The sequence below is a fragment of the Centroberyx affinis genome, unplaced genomic scaffold (assembly GCF_046629955.1).
Source record: "Centroberyx affinis isolate AG114_WGS23_722 - 3 ecotype Tasmania unplaced genomic scaffold, CSIRO-AGI_Caff_v1 ptg006156l_1, whole genome shotgun sequence".
Taxonomy (NCBI): Eukaryota; Metazoa; Chordata; class Actinopteri; order Beryciformes; family Berycidae; genus Centroberyx; species Centroberyx affinis.
In genome coordinates, this window is record NW_027283127.1 from 13,051 (window position 1) to 25,790 (window position 12,740).

The 12,740-nt window shown below is 41.9% G+C and overlaps 1 protein-coding gene across 1 annotated transcript in view; it reads left to right on the forward strand.

The window, feature by feature from the left end:
• Positions 1–454: 454 nt before the first annotated feature.
• The window catches only part of LOC139638164 (ankyrin-2-like), a 99,873-nt gene continuing 87,587 nt past the window's right edge, over positions 455–12,740 (forward strand). Inside the window, exons 1-3 of the mRNA XM_071512204.1 lie at positions 455–588; positions 6,812–6,818; positions 11,007–11,108. Coding sequence (XP_071368305.1) covers positions 455–588; positions 6,812–6,818; positions 11,007–11,108 — 243 coding nt within the window. The remainder of the gene's footprint in view (positions 589–6,811; positions 6,819–11,006; positions 11,109–12,740) is intronic.

Here is a 12,740-nt window from a genome sequence, read left to right on the forward strand (position 1 = left end):
CATAAGCCCTGTGCCGACCACCCTCTCCCTCTCTCTCTCTGTCTGTCCCCATGCATAGCTGGGCTGGTGGGTGTAAAAATAGCTGAGGGGGGGTGGGGGTGGGGGGGGGGGGTTGTTCGGTCAGTCAGTCAATGGACAGGGCAGGAAGCTGGAATTAGCAATGAGAGAGAGCTGAAGCGCTGTAGCGGCAGTAGTAACAGTTAGGCAAGGCCAGGGACCAAGGTAGGGCACCTAGGTCCACTGCTGAGGCCCAAGGGAAGTGAGCTTTTGGTAGGGTGGGTGGGGAGGTTACCATCCTCAGCCCCCCCTGTGCTTGGTAGCCTCTAAGGTTTTTAAGGGGGAGGGGGGAAGCAGGGACAAGGAGTGGATTAGTAACTGTTGGAGTGATTAAACGCACCCACTTAGATTTCTTTGCGTTCGGATGGGATAACGGTCCATGCATTCTCGCATGGCCATGGGCAACGCGGCCATGTGCAAGGTGTGCGGCTCGGACAAGGGCTTGAGGACGGCCGGGAGTCTTTCCAACCTGGACCAGAACGCGCTGCCAGACTTCTATTGCGCCAAGCACGTTCCCCGCAGCCTCTGCTGGTGCTGGTAAGACCCCCAAACACTGGCAGGTACAGCAGGGACTTTAGTGCGACTCCACCCTTCAGGCAGCTTTGAGCATCCTGAAGTGTTCAAGTAGTTCTGGAGCTGAGTTGGGGTATTTTAAGAGATTGTTTTTTTTTTACAGCTGTGAAGGTTTTGAGGAACCGGAACTTTTGTTTTACAGATGTGAAGGTTTTGAGGGACCAGAACTTTGTCTTTTTTTACAGATGTGAAGGTTTTGAGGGACCGGAACTTGCTCAAGCAACCGGCAGAATCTTTGAAGCACTAGGAAGTCAGTGTCAGCTCTCCCTTCGAAGTCTTGACAGTTTGGGTTTTTTGTATTATTTGCGATGACAGTGATGATGATGATGATGACAGGGATATCTTCTTTGTAGCTCGCTCCTCAACTTGTGTATATACTGTAGTTTTTTTTTCATTTGAGCCACCCTTGCATAGAGATCATACATTTTTCTTCCTCTGATGAAACAATGAAGTCTATGCTGCTTTGGAGTTCTAATTCTGATCTTACCAGAATCGGTGCACTGATCTGTGCACTGCAATTAACAGTAGAGTGTGTGTGTGTGTGTGTGTGTGTGTGCGTGTGTATGTGTGGGAAGGGTATGTGTGTGTGTGTTTCGGGGTGGGGGTGGGGGGGTCATTCTCCTCTCCCTTTAAAGGCCAGCGTGACATTTTTGTTCCTAAAGTGTCTCTGCCCGACAGCAGTTAGACTGCTGTGGTTAATTTGAAATGCGCTGTAATGACTTTAGCAGCATGCCACCTCTGCAACACTACTGGGAATACACAGCAAAAAAATATCCATATTTACTAAGTCATTTAGTCTAGTGCTGAGTCTGAACAACTGTTTTTTCCTAGAATTTAAAAAAAATCTGTCAGTGGAGTGTGATAATTTCACTTGTGTTCCAAATGCAACACAACTTCTTTCAAGACTTCTCTTAAAGTGACATTTTCTCAGTACCAGTGTAGTGATCTGACATATTCTGCCGTGTTTCTAGATATTGAAACTTGTAGAAAATTCCTGAACTTCATGAAGCTGCATTGGCAACAATCGGATGTATCTCACCCCATTTGGCAGAACTTCTCACTTCAGATTTTAAGACTGAACATGAGACTAAGTGACTTGTTAAGAGAGACATTTTCGCATTGTGCAGTTGGAGCACTTGTCACATTATCAGGCATCACTGAACTTTTACCGGCTGAAGTTCTTCCTCATATTGACAGTTTTCTTGTTCATTACTGTGCAAAGGAATACCTTTGTATAAGAGCATGAGAGCTTGTACTGAAAGGGTTTGTTGTTGAGAACATAAATCTTGCCTGGAGAAATGCATTAGATGACAAACTGTGACTGTGCAGCATAGAAATTCCCCCCATTATGCCGCCAGTTTGGAAATCATAATTCTGCATTTTGATATATAAATAAATGCATATGCACGCACACACATACACTTCATTTTCACATGTACTTGAATTGCCAAATTGGTCTTATAGTCTAGTTCATTCTAATTGGCATTCAAAAGGCATAAAAAGTCTTACATTTCACTTGATGAAACTTGCAGACATGGTGTGAAATGTGTGAGTGTGTGTGTGGTATGACACAGGTAGCTCCAGACCAGACTGTAATTGGCCGGTCTGTAGGAGGAGGAGGCGGTGACCTAGCAACCTAACGTGACCCCTAGCAACGCCGCTTCCAGCTGAGCATCATTATATGGGTGGTAGGATGAAAGAGACGGGAAAGGAAGAGAGAAAGAGGAAAGAAAGAGAGAAATGACGCAGGAGTGTGAGAAATAGAGCCGAACTTCATTACTGAGGCTGGGTAGTAGTGTTTCTGAGTGTCTCTCTCTCTCTCTCTCTCTCTCTCTCTCTCTCTCTCTCTCTCTCTCTCTTTCTTTCTCCTGTGTGTGTGTGTGTGGAAATATCGATCACCTTCGCCTCCAGTTTTATGACTCTGCACACTTTCCTTAAAGCAATTCCCCTGTCTGTCAAACACATGAGAGGATAATTAATAAACTGCTGTTAAGGAATGTGATAAGAAGGAAGGGCAATAGAGAGACAGAGAGAAAGAGAGAGAGAGAGAGAGAGAGAGAGAGAGAGAGAGAGAGAGAGAGACAAGGATGTGACTAAAAATGCCTGATTTTGCTGCAGTTTTCATCAAATATTTCGATGAGTTTTAAGTGTTGTTTTGCAGTAAAAGTGCAGGAAATGGGGAAAAACAAGTCAAGGAAAAAATCGTTCTAAAGTGGCTTTAAAGATACCAAAAAACTGCCTCCCACTAAGAAAGTCATACATAACCACTTTCTCTGGTAATAAGCATAGGCCAGTGGCATATGTTTGAAACTCATCCTTTTTTATTTTCTAAGCAGAAAAAACACGGTCTCAAAGTTGTAACAGAGGAAAATACTGTGCTTGGATTAAAGTCTTTATAAATATGCCTTCACTTCAACATCAGCACAATAAGTTATCAGTCCATTTGATAATTCAGAATTTCATTTGAGACGGGTGGATACATTTACATTTGGTTGGTAGTAGCAGAAGACCAAGGCAGACATAATTTAAAGGTGATTGGACCAATTTATGTGAAAAAAAAAGTGTAGTATTTGTTGCAAGGTTATTATAGTTTTGCATTTTTCATTAGTTTTTATTTTTATTTCGTTTTGACTTTTTGTTTTCAATTTCAGTTTCGTTTTAACTAGTTTTAAAGCGGGTTTGCTAGTTTAGTTGAGTTTTTATTTTTTGAAAATGCTTAGTTTTAGTTTTAGTCTTTTTTGTAATATGGGGTATTTGTCAAGGGCGAGATTCAAAAAGGTAAAAAAAAAAATTAAAAAAAATTGGAAGATAGATTTCATATCCACCCACAATACAAGGCTTATGTATGAAATAAATTGACAAAAACGAAAATTAAAGACATTTTCTCTATAATTTTAATTTATTTTAGTTAGTTTTGTAAACACACAATACAGTTTCAGTTAGTTATCGTTTTTTTGTAAAGCCTCATTTTATTTTTATTTCAGGTAACAAAAATGTTTTTTCACTCCTAGTTTTCGTTATTTCGTTAGTTTTCGTTAACGTTGTTGCAAATTGCAACTTCTCAAGGGGATTAGCTGAATTTGATTTAATTATTGTGATCGCAAAATTGCTAATTACTGGAGGGGCTGATTAACTGAGGACAATGTATGCGTTGTTTTATTGTCTTCCCCACTCTGCTGTGTGACTACAAACCAGCTCCATCGTTAACAACTCCATGCATTTTCATCCCCAAACATTAATGAGTATTGATATAGAGGCCGATTTCATATTGATGAAGCTCCCCAAATGTCCCCCTGGTTAACAGACCAGACCATGGCTCCTACACTTCTCTTATCATTGGATATTTCAATAAGACACCAGCCGCTGAAAACAATAACAGCCAGTCAATTCTTAATCTAGGAAAAGTCAGCTCTTATTACTTCACATTCACTTTGCACAGACACAGTTTACTAAGAGAGAGCATGTGGTGCACTACTGAAGATACAGACCAGTGTGTGTTTAAAGGTGCGATCACAACTACAGTTTGTTTTCTTTAGTCTGAACCATACTGGAAATGTTGACTTTGTGGCATTTTTATATTTGGTTTGTTTAGGTTCACACTGCCTAATTACAAGCGAACCGGGGCTTGTAAACAAAAGTCACATGACTCGCAAGTAGCTTGTTTATTGGACAGAAGTTTGGTAACATGTCATCCTGCCAGGTCAGAGATTTGTCCCCCGATTCCAGTCCCTGTAACTTTAGCTAAGCATGATGGACTTGACTGTGCTCCTCCTCTCTGGTGTTCATACCAGTTAAGAACACATGAAGAAATAGCTGAGTATGAGCATCAGTCCAGACTTTTCCAGTCCCGAGGAACTGCTGGCTATCAGATCATTAATTCAGTAGAGTTTTAACTATGTTTTGGTCAATTCCTATGCACTTGTACCTGGCTACTCGGCTACTTGTGTGGATGTGTGTGTGTGTGTGTGTCTTGTTTTTAGCCCAGAGAGCTCCACCTCTTGACCTGTGACCCCTTGACCCTTCGACACTCGGCCGCTTGCCGCCTTCAGTTGCCCCTCAAAAGCTCCTACTTCTGAGTTCAGAAATGGTAAATAGCACTGATGACACATTTGAGTGCTTTTGGTGGGAAATGATAACAAAATACACCCTGGAGCAAAAGTTGTTGTTTTTTTAATTTTAGAATTCAAGCAGCATAGGGGCATGTAATCAAGCGTGTAACTGATGAGTTCATTAATTTATTAGTCAAATGTTTTGCATGCATCATTTTAACCATCAGTTGTCAAACTTCACATCTCAGCAACTCAAAAAATCCCCTTTTTTCCCAGCTGCCAGCTGTACTTATCAGCTCGTTGGGTCTTTCATGGGTGCTAAACTCATAATTACAATATAGCCGACAGCACTTGAAGGCAGCAACTGTACATGGATGTGCTACTGAGTGAAATGGCATATCTAATACTATATATTTATTGCATTACACTCTTTTCTTATTTACTCACTTCATCCTCTTTAGTCCCTACGGAGCTTCTCTCTCTACAGCTAATGCAATAATATACCTTATTCTTTATTATTATTCCCTTGCTTTTGACATTACCATATTTGCTCTGCCTCAGGATAGTGTTATGTTATAGTGTGAAAGAGAGGAGTATGTTCCTTATGTAATGTTCTAAATATATACGATACAGAGCAATATTGGCATAGTGGCACAAACGCCTCTTTCAAAACATAACATGGATCTCCCCCTCTGCTGTTTGCATGTATATCTAAATTTAGCTGAAGCTCAACCAATGAACCTCCAGGTCCAGTGCTGATGGACTGTATGCTAATGAGTCCATTGGGACAAATCCGATTGGCTGGGAACACCCCAGGGCCATTAACTGGTTGCTCTCCGAGGCTTGGCATTGGTCCATGCAGGTCAGCTGATCATGGTAAATGAAGGGGATGGAGACATACTGTGTGAAGGTGAATCTGGTGAATGTATTAGGCCACAGCTCCAATTATGTCAACTTGAGGATAATGAATTAGAACAGGCTATCTTTACTCTATATGATGTTATTATATCATCATTATCATCGCTGTTGGGTGAAAAGCTCATACCTCTGCTTTTCATCAAAGAATTCAGGTTCAGAGCTATACAGCATGTAACATGAAGCTGAATGTTTGTGTGTGTGTGGTTATAATGATCATCGGTTTCATTGATTGAGTGCTGTTTTGTTGCAATGTAATCTCCACATTATGCGTGTGTCTTTTCAAGGGCTAGGACTAATGCATGCAAGGCAACCCAAGGGAGCTTTCAGTGTCAGAAACACACACACACACACACAAACACACTCAGACGCCCACACACACACACACACACACACACACACACACACAAACAGAGCCAGCACCGATGGGTGAAATGTTGAAGTTGACTGATGCGAGTGTGGTTGCTAGTAAACAGTGATGATATGTTATTCTGTCCCGACGGCCAGGAATAGAATGTGCTCTTCCAATCAAATCAACAAGGACACAGTTGCCACCTGTGTGCCTGTGTGTGTGTGTGTGTGTGTGTGTGTTCTTGTACTGTTATCCTTATGAGTGCCAAATGTTCTCATAAAGTATTAAGATTAGAATAGGTCAAGGTTGGAACTAGGATTAGGTTTAGGTCAGGGTAAAGGTTTAAAGAATACACAAAGTTTTTGTGAGACTGGCCTGTTGGTCAGCTTCCCTATTCAGTGATGAGAACATACACACCAAAATCATCCATGTGCCCCTGGTAGATCATTGGCTGCAATGCTTCTTGCTAACACTTTAGCGTACACTATGTTACACTAGTGTTAGCATGAAGCGTACTATCACTCTACATAGTGTATGCTAAAGTGTTAGCATGGAGCCTACTATCACTTTACATAGTATGCTAAAGTGTTAGCATGGAGCCTACTATCACTTTACATAGTATGCTAAAGTGTTCGCATGGCGCCTACTATCACTCTACATAGTGTATGTTGAAGTGTTAGCATGGAGCCTACTATCACTCTACATAGTGTATGCTAAAGTGTTAGCATGGAGCCTACTATCACTTTACATAGTATGCTAAAGTGTTCGCATGGCGCCTACTATCACTCAACATGGTGTATGATGAAGTGTTAGCATGAAGCCTACTATCACTCAACATAGTCTATGCTAAAGTGTTAGCATGGAGCACCATAGTGACTGATTGACCAGGGACACATGGATGACTTTAATCCCTATATTCTCATCACTTAAGATAACCATTGGGCCAGTCTCCCAACCTTAAAGGAACAAACGTGCTTTGTTCCTTTGAGGTTTGCCATGTAGCGGTGAGGGTTAAAATTAGGGTTAGGGAAATTAATGTAGTCAGTGGATAGTAATGCAAATGTGTGTGTGTGTGTGCAGCACAGCATGTGATGTGTGCTAAGATTCTCTAAAGGATATATGACATCTGCATTGCCAGGGGCGTTCGCGTCATCATAAATAATATGCTTTTGTCTTTCGGAAGGCTCTGGACTGCGACACACACACACACACAGACACACACACACGCTTGATGACTCAAGGTATAGCTGCATACGAACGGTACGCAGAGTTCAAACAGAAGCAATGCCCTACATGATTTCTGTGATTTCTCCGCTACCTCCGCTGACAGACAGAAAGCCCTGTTGTCATGGTTACCTCAAGAGAGAGGGCAGCGCTTGTCTCCGTGGTAACTGGGAGGGGCGAGGATGCTTCCACTGGTCGCTTACCAGGAGGGAGGGGAAAGGGGGGGGGGTTTGCATTATTGATAAAGCCCCTCGCGCTCCACAGACGAAGACGGTGACTTTGTAAATGAATGTTTGATGTCATCTGTGCATGGAGGGGGCTTTAGGACGGTGCTTTGTCACGCTTGGCAGGTTTGATTAAGCCTTGGAAGTAATATGGCTGTCTAGACGCAAGCGAACAGACCTACATTAGCCGTATATAATGTAGACTCATATTCGGAGATGATGTTTTTGCAGGTCAAAGATTCAGAGGTTATTCTCCATTCTGAAAACATCTTTTTGAGCGGTGAGACCTTCATGTGATCCTCGGCTCTTTTCACCACTCCGCCAACGATGTCACAACTTACCGCGGATTCAACCCCAAAGAAGCCCTTTGTAAAAATTGTAGGCCTTCTAGAGCGGCTTCTTCACGTTTACCCATCCAGGCCGCAGTAACAAACCCTTCTGTCTCGCTCATAACCAGGGATTATGAAACCATTTCTGTAGGAAGTTGCCTGGTACAATTCTCCCTTTCTCTTTTAATGTTAAGTGATTTCCATTCAAAAAGCCCCACTTGTCTGAGTGTCAAGGCCTAAGTATCGCTATAGCAACCCGCCGATCGCACAAGGATGATTAGGCCAAGGTCTTGCATAATGTGACTCGGCAGCTCTAAAAGGAATCTGAGGATATTATCTGTGGTAATGGTTGCTTTGTGTAATGCTGCCAGAATACAATGCTGTCCCTGTAGGACTATGTATGAGCCACTATGGGCCAGCCCCTCCAGGGTTTTGTAGAGGTTTTTTCTCTGATTATTGTAATAAAAAAATGTTGCTTTTGAACCGGGTTTTCCCTCAAATTACAATGCAATTTAGTTGAAGTTGGGTTTTTTTGCAGTGAAATTGGGGGAATTTATAAAAATAAAGAAAAAGTCAAGCAAAAAATTGTACTAAAGTGACACTAAATGGGACTTGATAACTTCCTCCCATTAAGAATGAAAGAAAGAGTCATACATAGGCCTACTGCATATCACAGAAACTACTAGAAATCATTTTTTTCACCTGAAAAGGATAAAAACATGGGGTCAATATTACAACCAAGGATAATACGAGATAGATTTCAGTCTTTATATATAAACCTTCAACTCAATATCAGCACAGTAAACATCAAATACAATCAGAACATTTGAATATGTTTAATGATTATAAAACTGTACAGTGTGTATTTGTATTTGAGGTAGACTTTGTGTTCTGACTAACAATATGTAAACTAAGGACTCGGGTTAAATGGAACGTATAATAATGCAGGTTAAATGAAGCTTCAGCTTCTTCCACCTGTACAGTGAATAAAACTCACTCACTGTGGTCTGAATATTCATCAATCTCCTCCTTATAAAATTCCATTGCAGATGGTTGTAGTAGAAGAAGACCAAGGTAGACATAGTTTGTTTGGATGATTTTATTGGCCTTTTTTGTGTGAAAAGGTGTGATGATTGGACAAAATTAGAAATGCTCTGTTGACCTGGACATTTCATGTGGAGAAATTGCGAAGTTCTCGCAAATATTGCAGCGTTTGGTTGGATTTGGCTTAACTGTTGGGATCGCAACATCACAGATTTCCGGAGGGGCTTATGAGCCCACCACCCACTGAGTTGACCAGATGTCTGATATCCCTACCCAGATGTTGTTCAGATGAAATGGACACACATTGAGGTGTAGCAGTCCGCGTTGTGGCTTGAATTTCCTCAAGTCTAGGGGTCGTAGCCTGTGATGATGATTTGCTTAATTGTGCTACTTTATTGTTGAAGCTCAATGTGGTACTTTCTTTTCTCTTGCCCCAACTCCACAGGGAGGTCAAAGGTCAGGGTCAGTTACAGAACAGCACTGATGGAGTTGGTGCCTCACTCAAGGACACTTCAGTTGGGCCTTGAACCCAGGTCGTCTGCTTGAAGGAAAGTTCTCGAACTTCTACACCTTCTGCCCTTACTTAGGACAAAAGACTGAACCTTTGGGTTTGAAACAGCAGCGCTGGTGACCACCGGTAAGGCACCGAGTTATTATGCAGAGCGCTTCGGTAGCTGTGTGTCTTGAGTGATGCAGTGCAGTCCTCTGCAGCATCCAGGCAGCAGCTGACCCTGGGTATCAGTATGTGTGTGAAGTAGACATCGCCGCAGCAGTGCCAGAGCTCATTCCGTGGAACTCTCAACCACTATCGCCTACTGCCGCTGTACCGCCTTCTATTCAATTCGTTTGTGTCACTGTACGCATCAACCTTGCATCCTTTTCTGTCTCTGTATGTGGAAAATGTGACCGAGGAGCGTTTATGTAATGCTGTTAAGTGACTGAGTGACAGATTGTAATGAAGGAGCGGACGGACAAAGCTCCAGTGTGGTTTTTTGGGGAAAGAGAGCTGCTGTGGGCGATGCTGTAACTAAATCAGACTCTGTCACCTCAACTGAATATCTGTCAGATCTAGACAAGCTTGCTTAATGAAAAAGCTAGGTTGCCTCGTGGGCAAACTGTGACCTTGGTAGCCAGTGAGAGACCCGAGAGATCCTTCAAATGGAAGACAAGCATGCAAGCCCTCGGTGTCAGCAAAACATCTGCTGAAGCGTCCTTGAGTGAGACCCTGAATCCCTACCAGCTCTGACCTCTGACCTCTGGAGTAAATTGAAAGAAATCATTTACCTATTTGAATGCGATCAGTAAAGCATCACGCCATTATTCATAAGGTTAGTTGATTGTTTTTCACAGCAGGAGCCTAGAGCTAGGAGCTTCGAAAGCTGTACGCGAGCCAGGTATTCATTTCAGCAAAGGCAGCAAGAGGAAAATGCTGAATCATTCTGCCTCCTTACAGCCTTGGTCCATTTCCAACTGCGGCTCAGCATCCAAAAACAGGGGACATGTCCTTCCCAAACCAGGGACGCACACATTCTTATGCACTGAGAAAGAGGGAATATATATACAAATAGAGCTGCACAATAACAGTTTAATGCACAATGTAATTTTAGTCCCTAAAAACCAAATACATCAGACTGTTTAGGAATTTTGATGTTGTTCCATGTTCTCCCATTCTTCTATGCAGAAGCGTTCAAATTCACTTAAATTGCAAGGGAACCCCCTATGCACGCTCTTCATTAGGTCAGTCTACAGATTTTCTTTATAGGATTGTCCGTTGTGTGTCATGTGCTGTGTTATTATGCCCTAAAAAGACAGATGAACAGACTGTGTTACAGCAGGTATTTTCAGCTGTGTTTTTTCACAGGATATTTTTGGGGCACTGTTCATCCTCAAATCATGCCTTTGATGTGTTTGCCTGTGATTTGAATTAGATTTCGCTGGGAAAGCATCGGCATAATGGGCGGCAGAGTGCTAGGCCATGCCACTCAAAAGCAGTGCTGTGTTCTATTCTATGATTGGGTCCACTAAATGGGTTTTCACCAAAACGTCCAGAAAATTACTTACTTAACTTTTGAAACCAATTAAAATAATGGGCTACTTTGGGAAAAACGTATTCAGCCATTCAGAGTTGCTAAACTGTGTGAGTAGAATTCTAGATAGATCTGACAGCCAAATGACAAAATTTTAATGTGGATTGTCTGACAAATGTTGTTTCATGATTTTTCCTCTCTGTCTCTTCTAGTCGGACAGTAACACCAGCTTCCTGCGAGCGGCGAGGGCGGGGAACATCGACAAGGTTTTGGAATATCTGAAAGGGGGAGTGGACATAAGCACCTGTAATCAGGTAGGAGATGGATACCATAAAATGTGCTACACACACACTAGGGCTGCACAGCATGGACCAAAAAATTATTTGATAGGATGCGATAAAATATGGTAAATCCATAGCTGCCAACATTAACTTCTGAAAAACAAAATACGTTTTTGGGAGATTGTCACATTGGTCAACCAGTCTTTTAGGTGATGAAAACATATCCATGTGTGCCCATGCTAACACTTTAGCGTACACTATGTTGAGTGATAGGCTCCATGCTAACACTTTAGCATACACTATATTGAGTGATAGAAGGCTTCATACTAACACTTTACCATGTTGAGTGATAGTAAACCATGCTAACACTTTAGCGTACACCATGTTGATAGTAAGCTCTATGCTAACACTTTATCGTACACTATGTGGAGTGACAGTAGGCTCCACGCTAACACTTAAGCATAAACTATGTTGAGTGATAGTAGGCTCCATGCTAACACTTTAGCCTATGTTGAGTAATAGAAGGCTTCATGCTAACACTTTAACGTACACCATGTTGAGTGATAGTAAACCATGCTAACATTTTAGCATACCCTGTGTTGAGTGAAAGCAGGCTTGTGTAGAGTTGTGGAGTTTAGCATGGAGCTTGATATTGCATATGTTCAAAATGCCATTCAAATTTTAATTTGATTAACCCTGACATAAATGGGGGGCATATTTAACAGACATTACTAGATGTATCATGTACGTTTCAGTGCATGATACATCTATGACTCTGTACGACTCTATGGACCAATGAGTGTCAGCCAGGTGAACAGCCGTGTCTATATGTCACCTCTGCTCTAGGGATCACTATATGGCAGCCAATCTGTCTTTGGCAAGGTGACCTTCGGAGCTAGTTCTGTCTCTGCCCATTGGGAACAAAAATTCACTGCTACCAATCATTCATTAACTTTATCCACAACAAACATCACATTTTGGCACATCATCTATATTCCTTATGTGTTCTTTGTGCGGTCATTTTTGTAAAGAAGTCTTCTTGTGGTCCAGTACATTGTCAAAAAAGTTAACAGTCAGATAATCTCCGAGGGACTTTTTCCTCATTCTGGGTACAGTTTCCTCCCCGTCTCCCCCATGTATTTCACTCGTCTTTCCCAAAATTGAATCATCCTCATGTGGAGGTGGGCTGTCATCCAGATTATTTGAACTAAGGAGCTTCTGCCATTCAGGACTCATTATTGCTCACACATACAATGCTTTCATGTGAGCTGTGCTGCCAATAACCCTAACATAGGGAAATGAACATGGAAATGACAGGCTGCCACCTAGGATAAAGATCACAAGTCATTGTGCAGATGAAACAGATGGTTATCAAAAGTAAATGTGGACATATACAGTATTTTCGACTCTTGCTCTGGCTAGAAAGACCCATGCACTATCTCTGCAGTGTTAACTGTTTGTGACCAATGGCTTAACATGGCTCAATTCATCATTCTAAATCAAAGGATGTTTCCTCTTGTAAGTAACATCCTGGTAATAAAGTAGCAGACAGTAAAAGCGCTGAAAGAGTGGAAATGAGGCCACCATTTTGTAAGCAGGAACCTGAGTATGTCACTTTCTAAATCTCCTATTATATACCAGGCCTGTGCTGACTCAGGTTGTCAG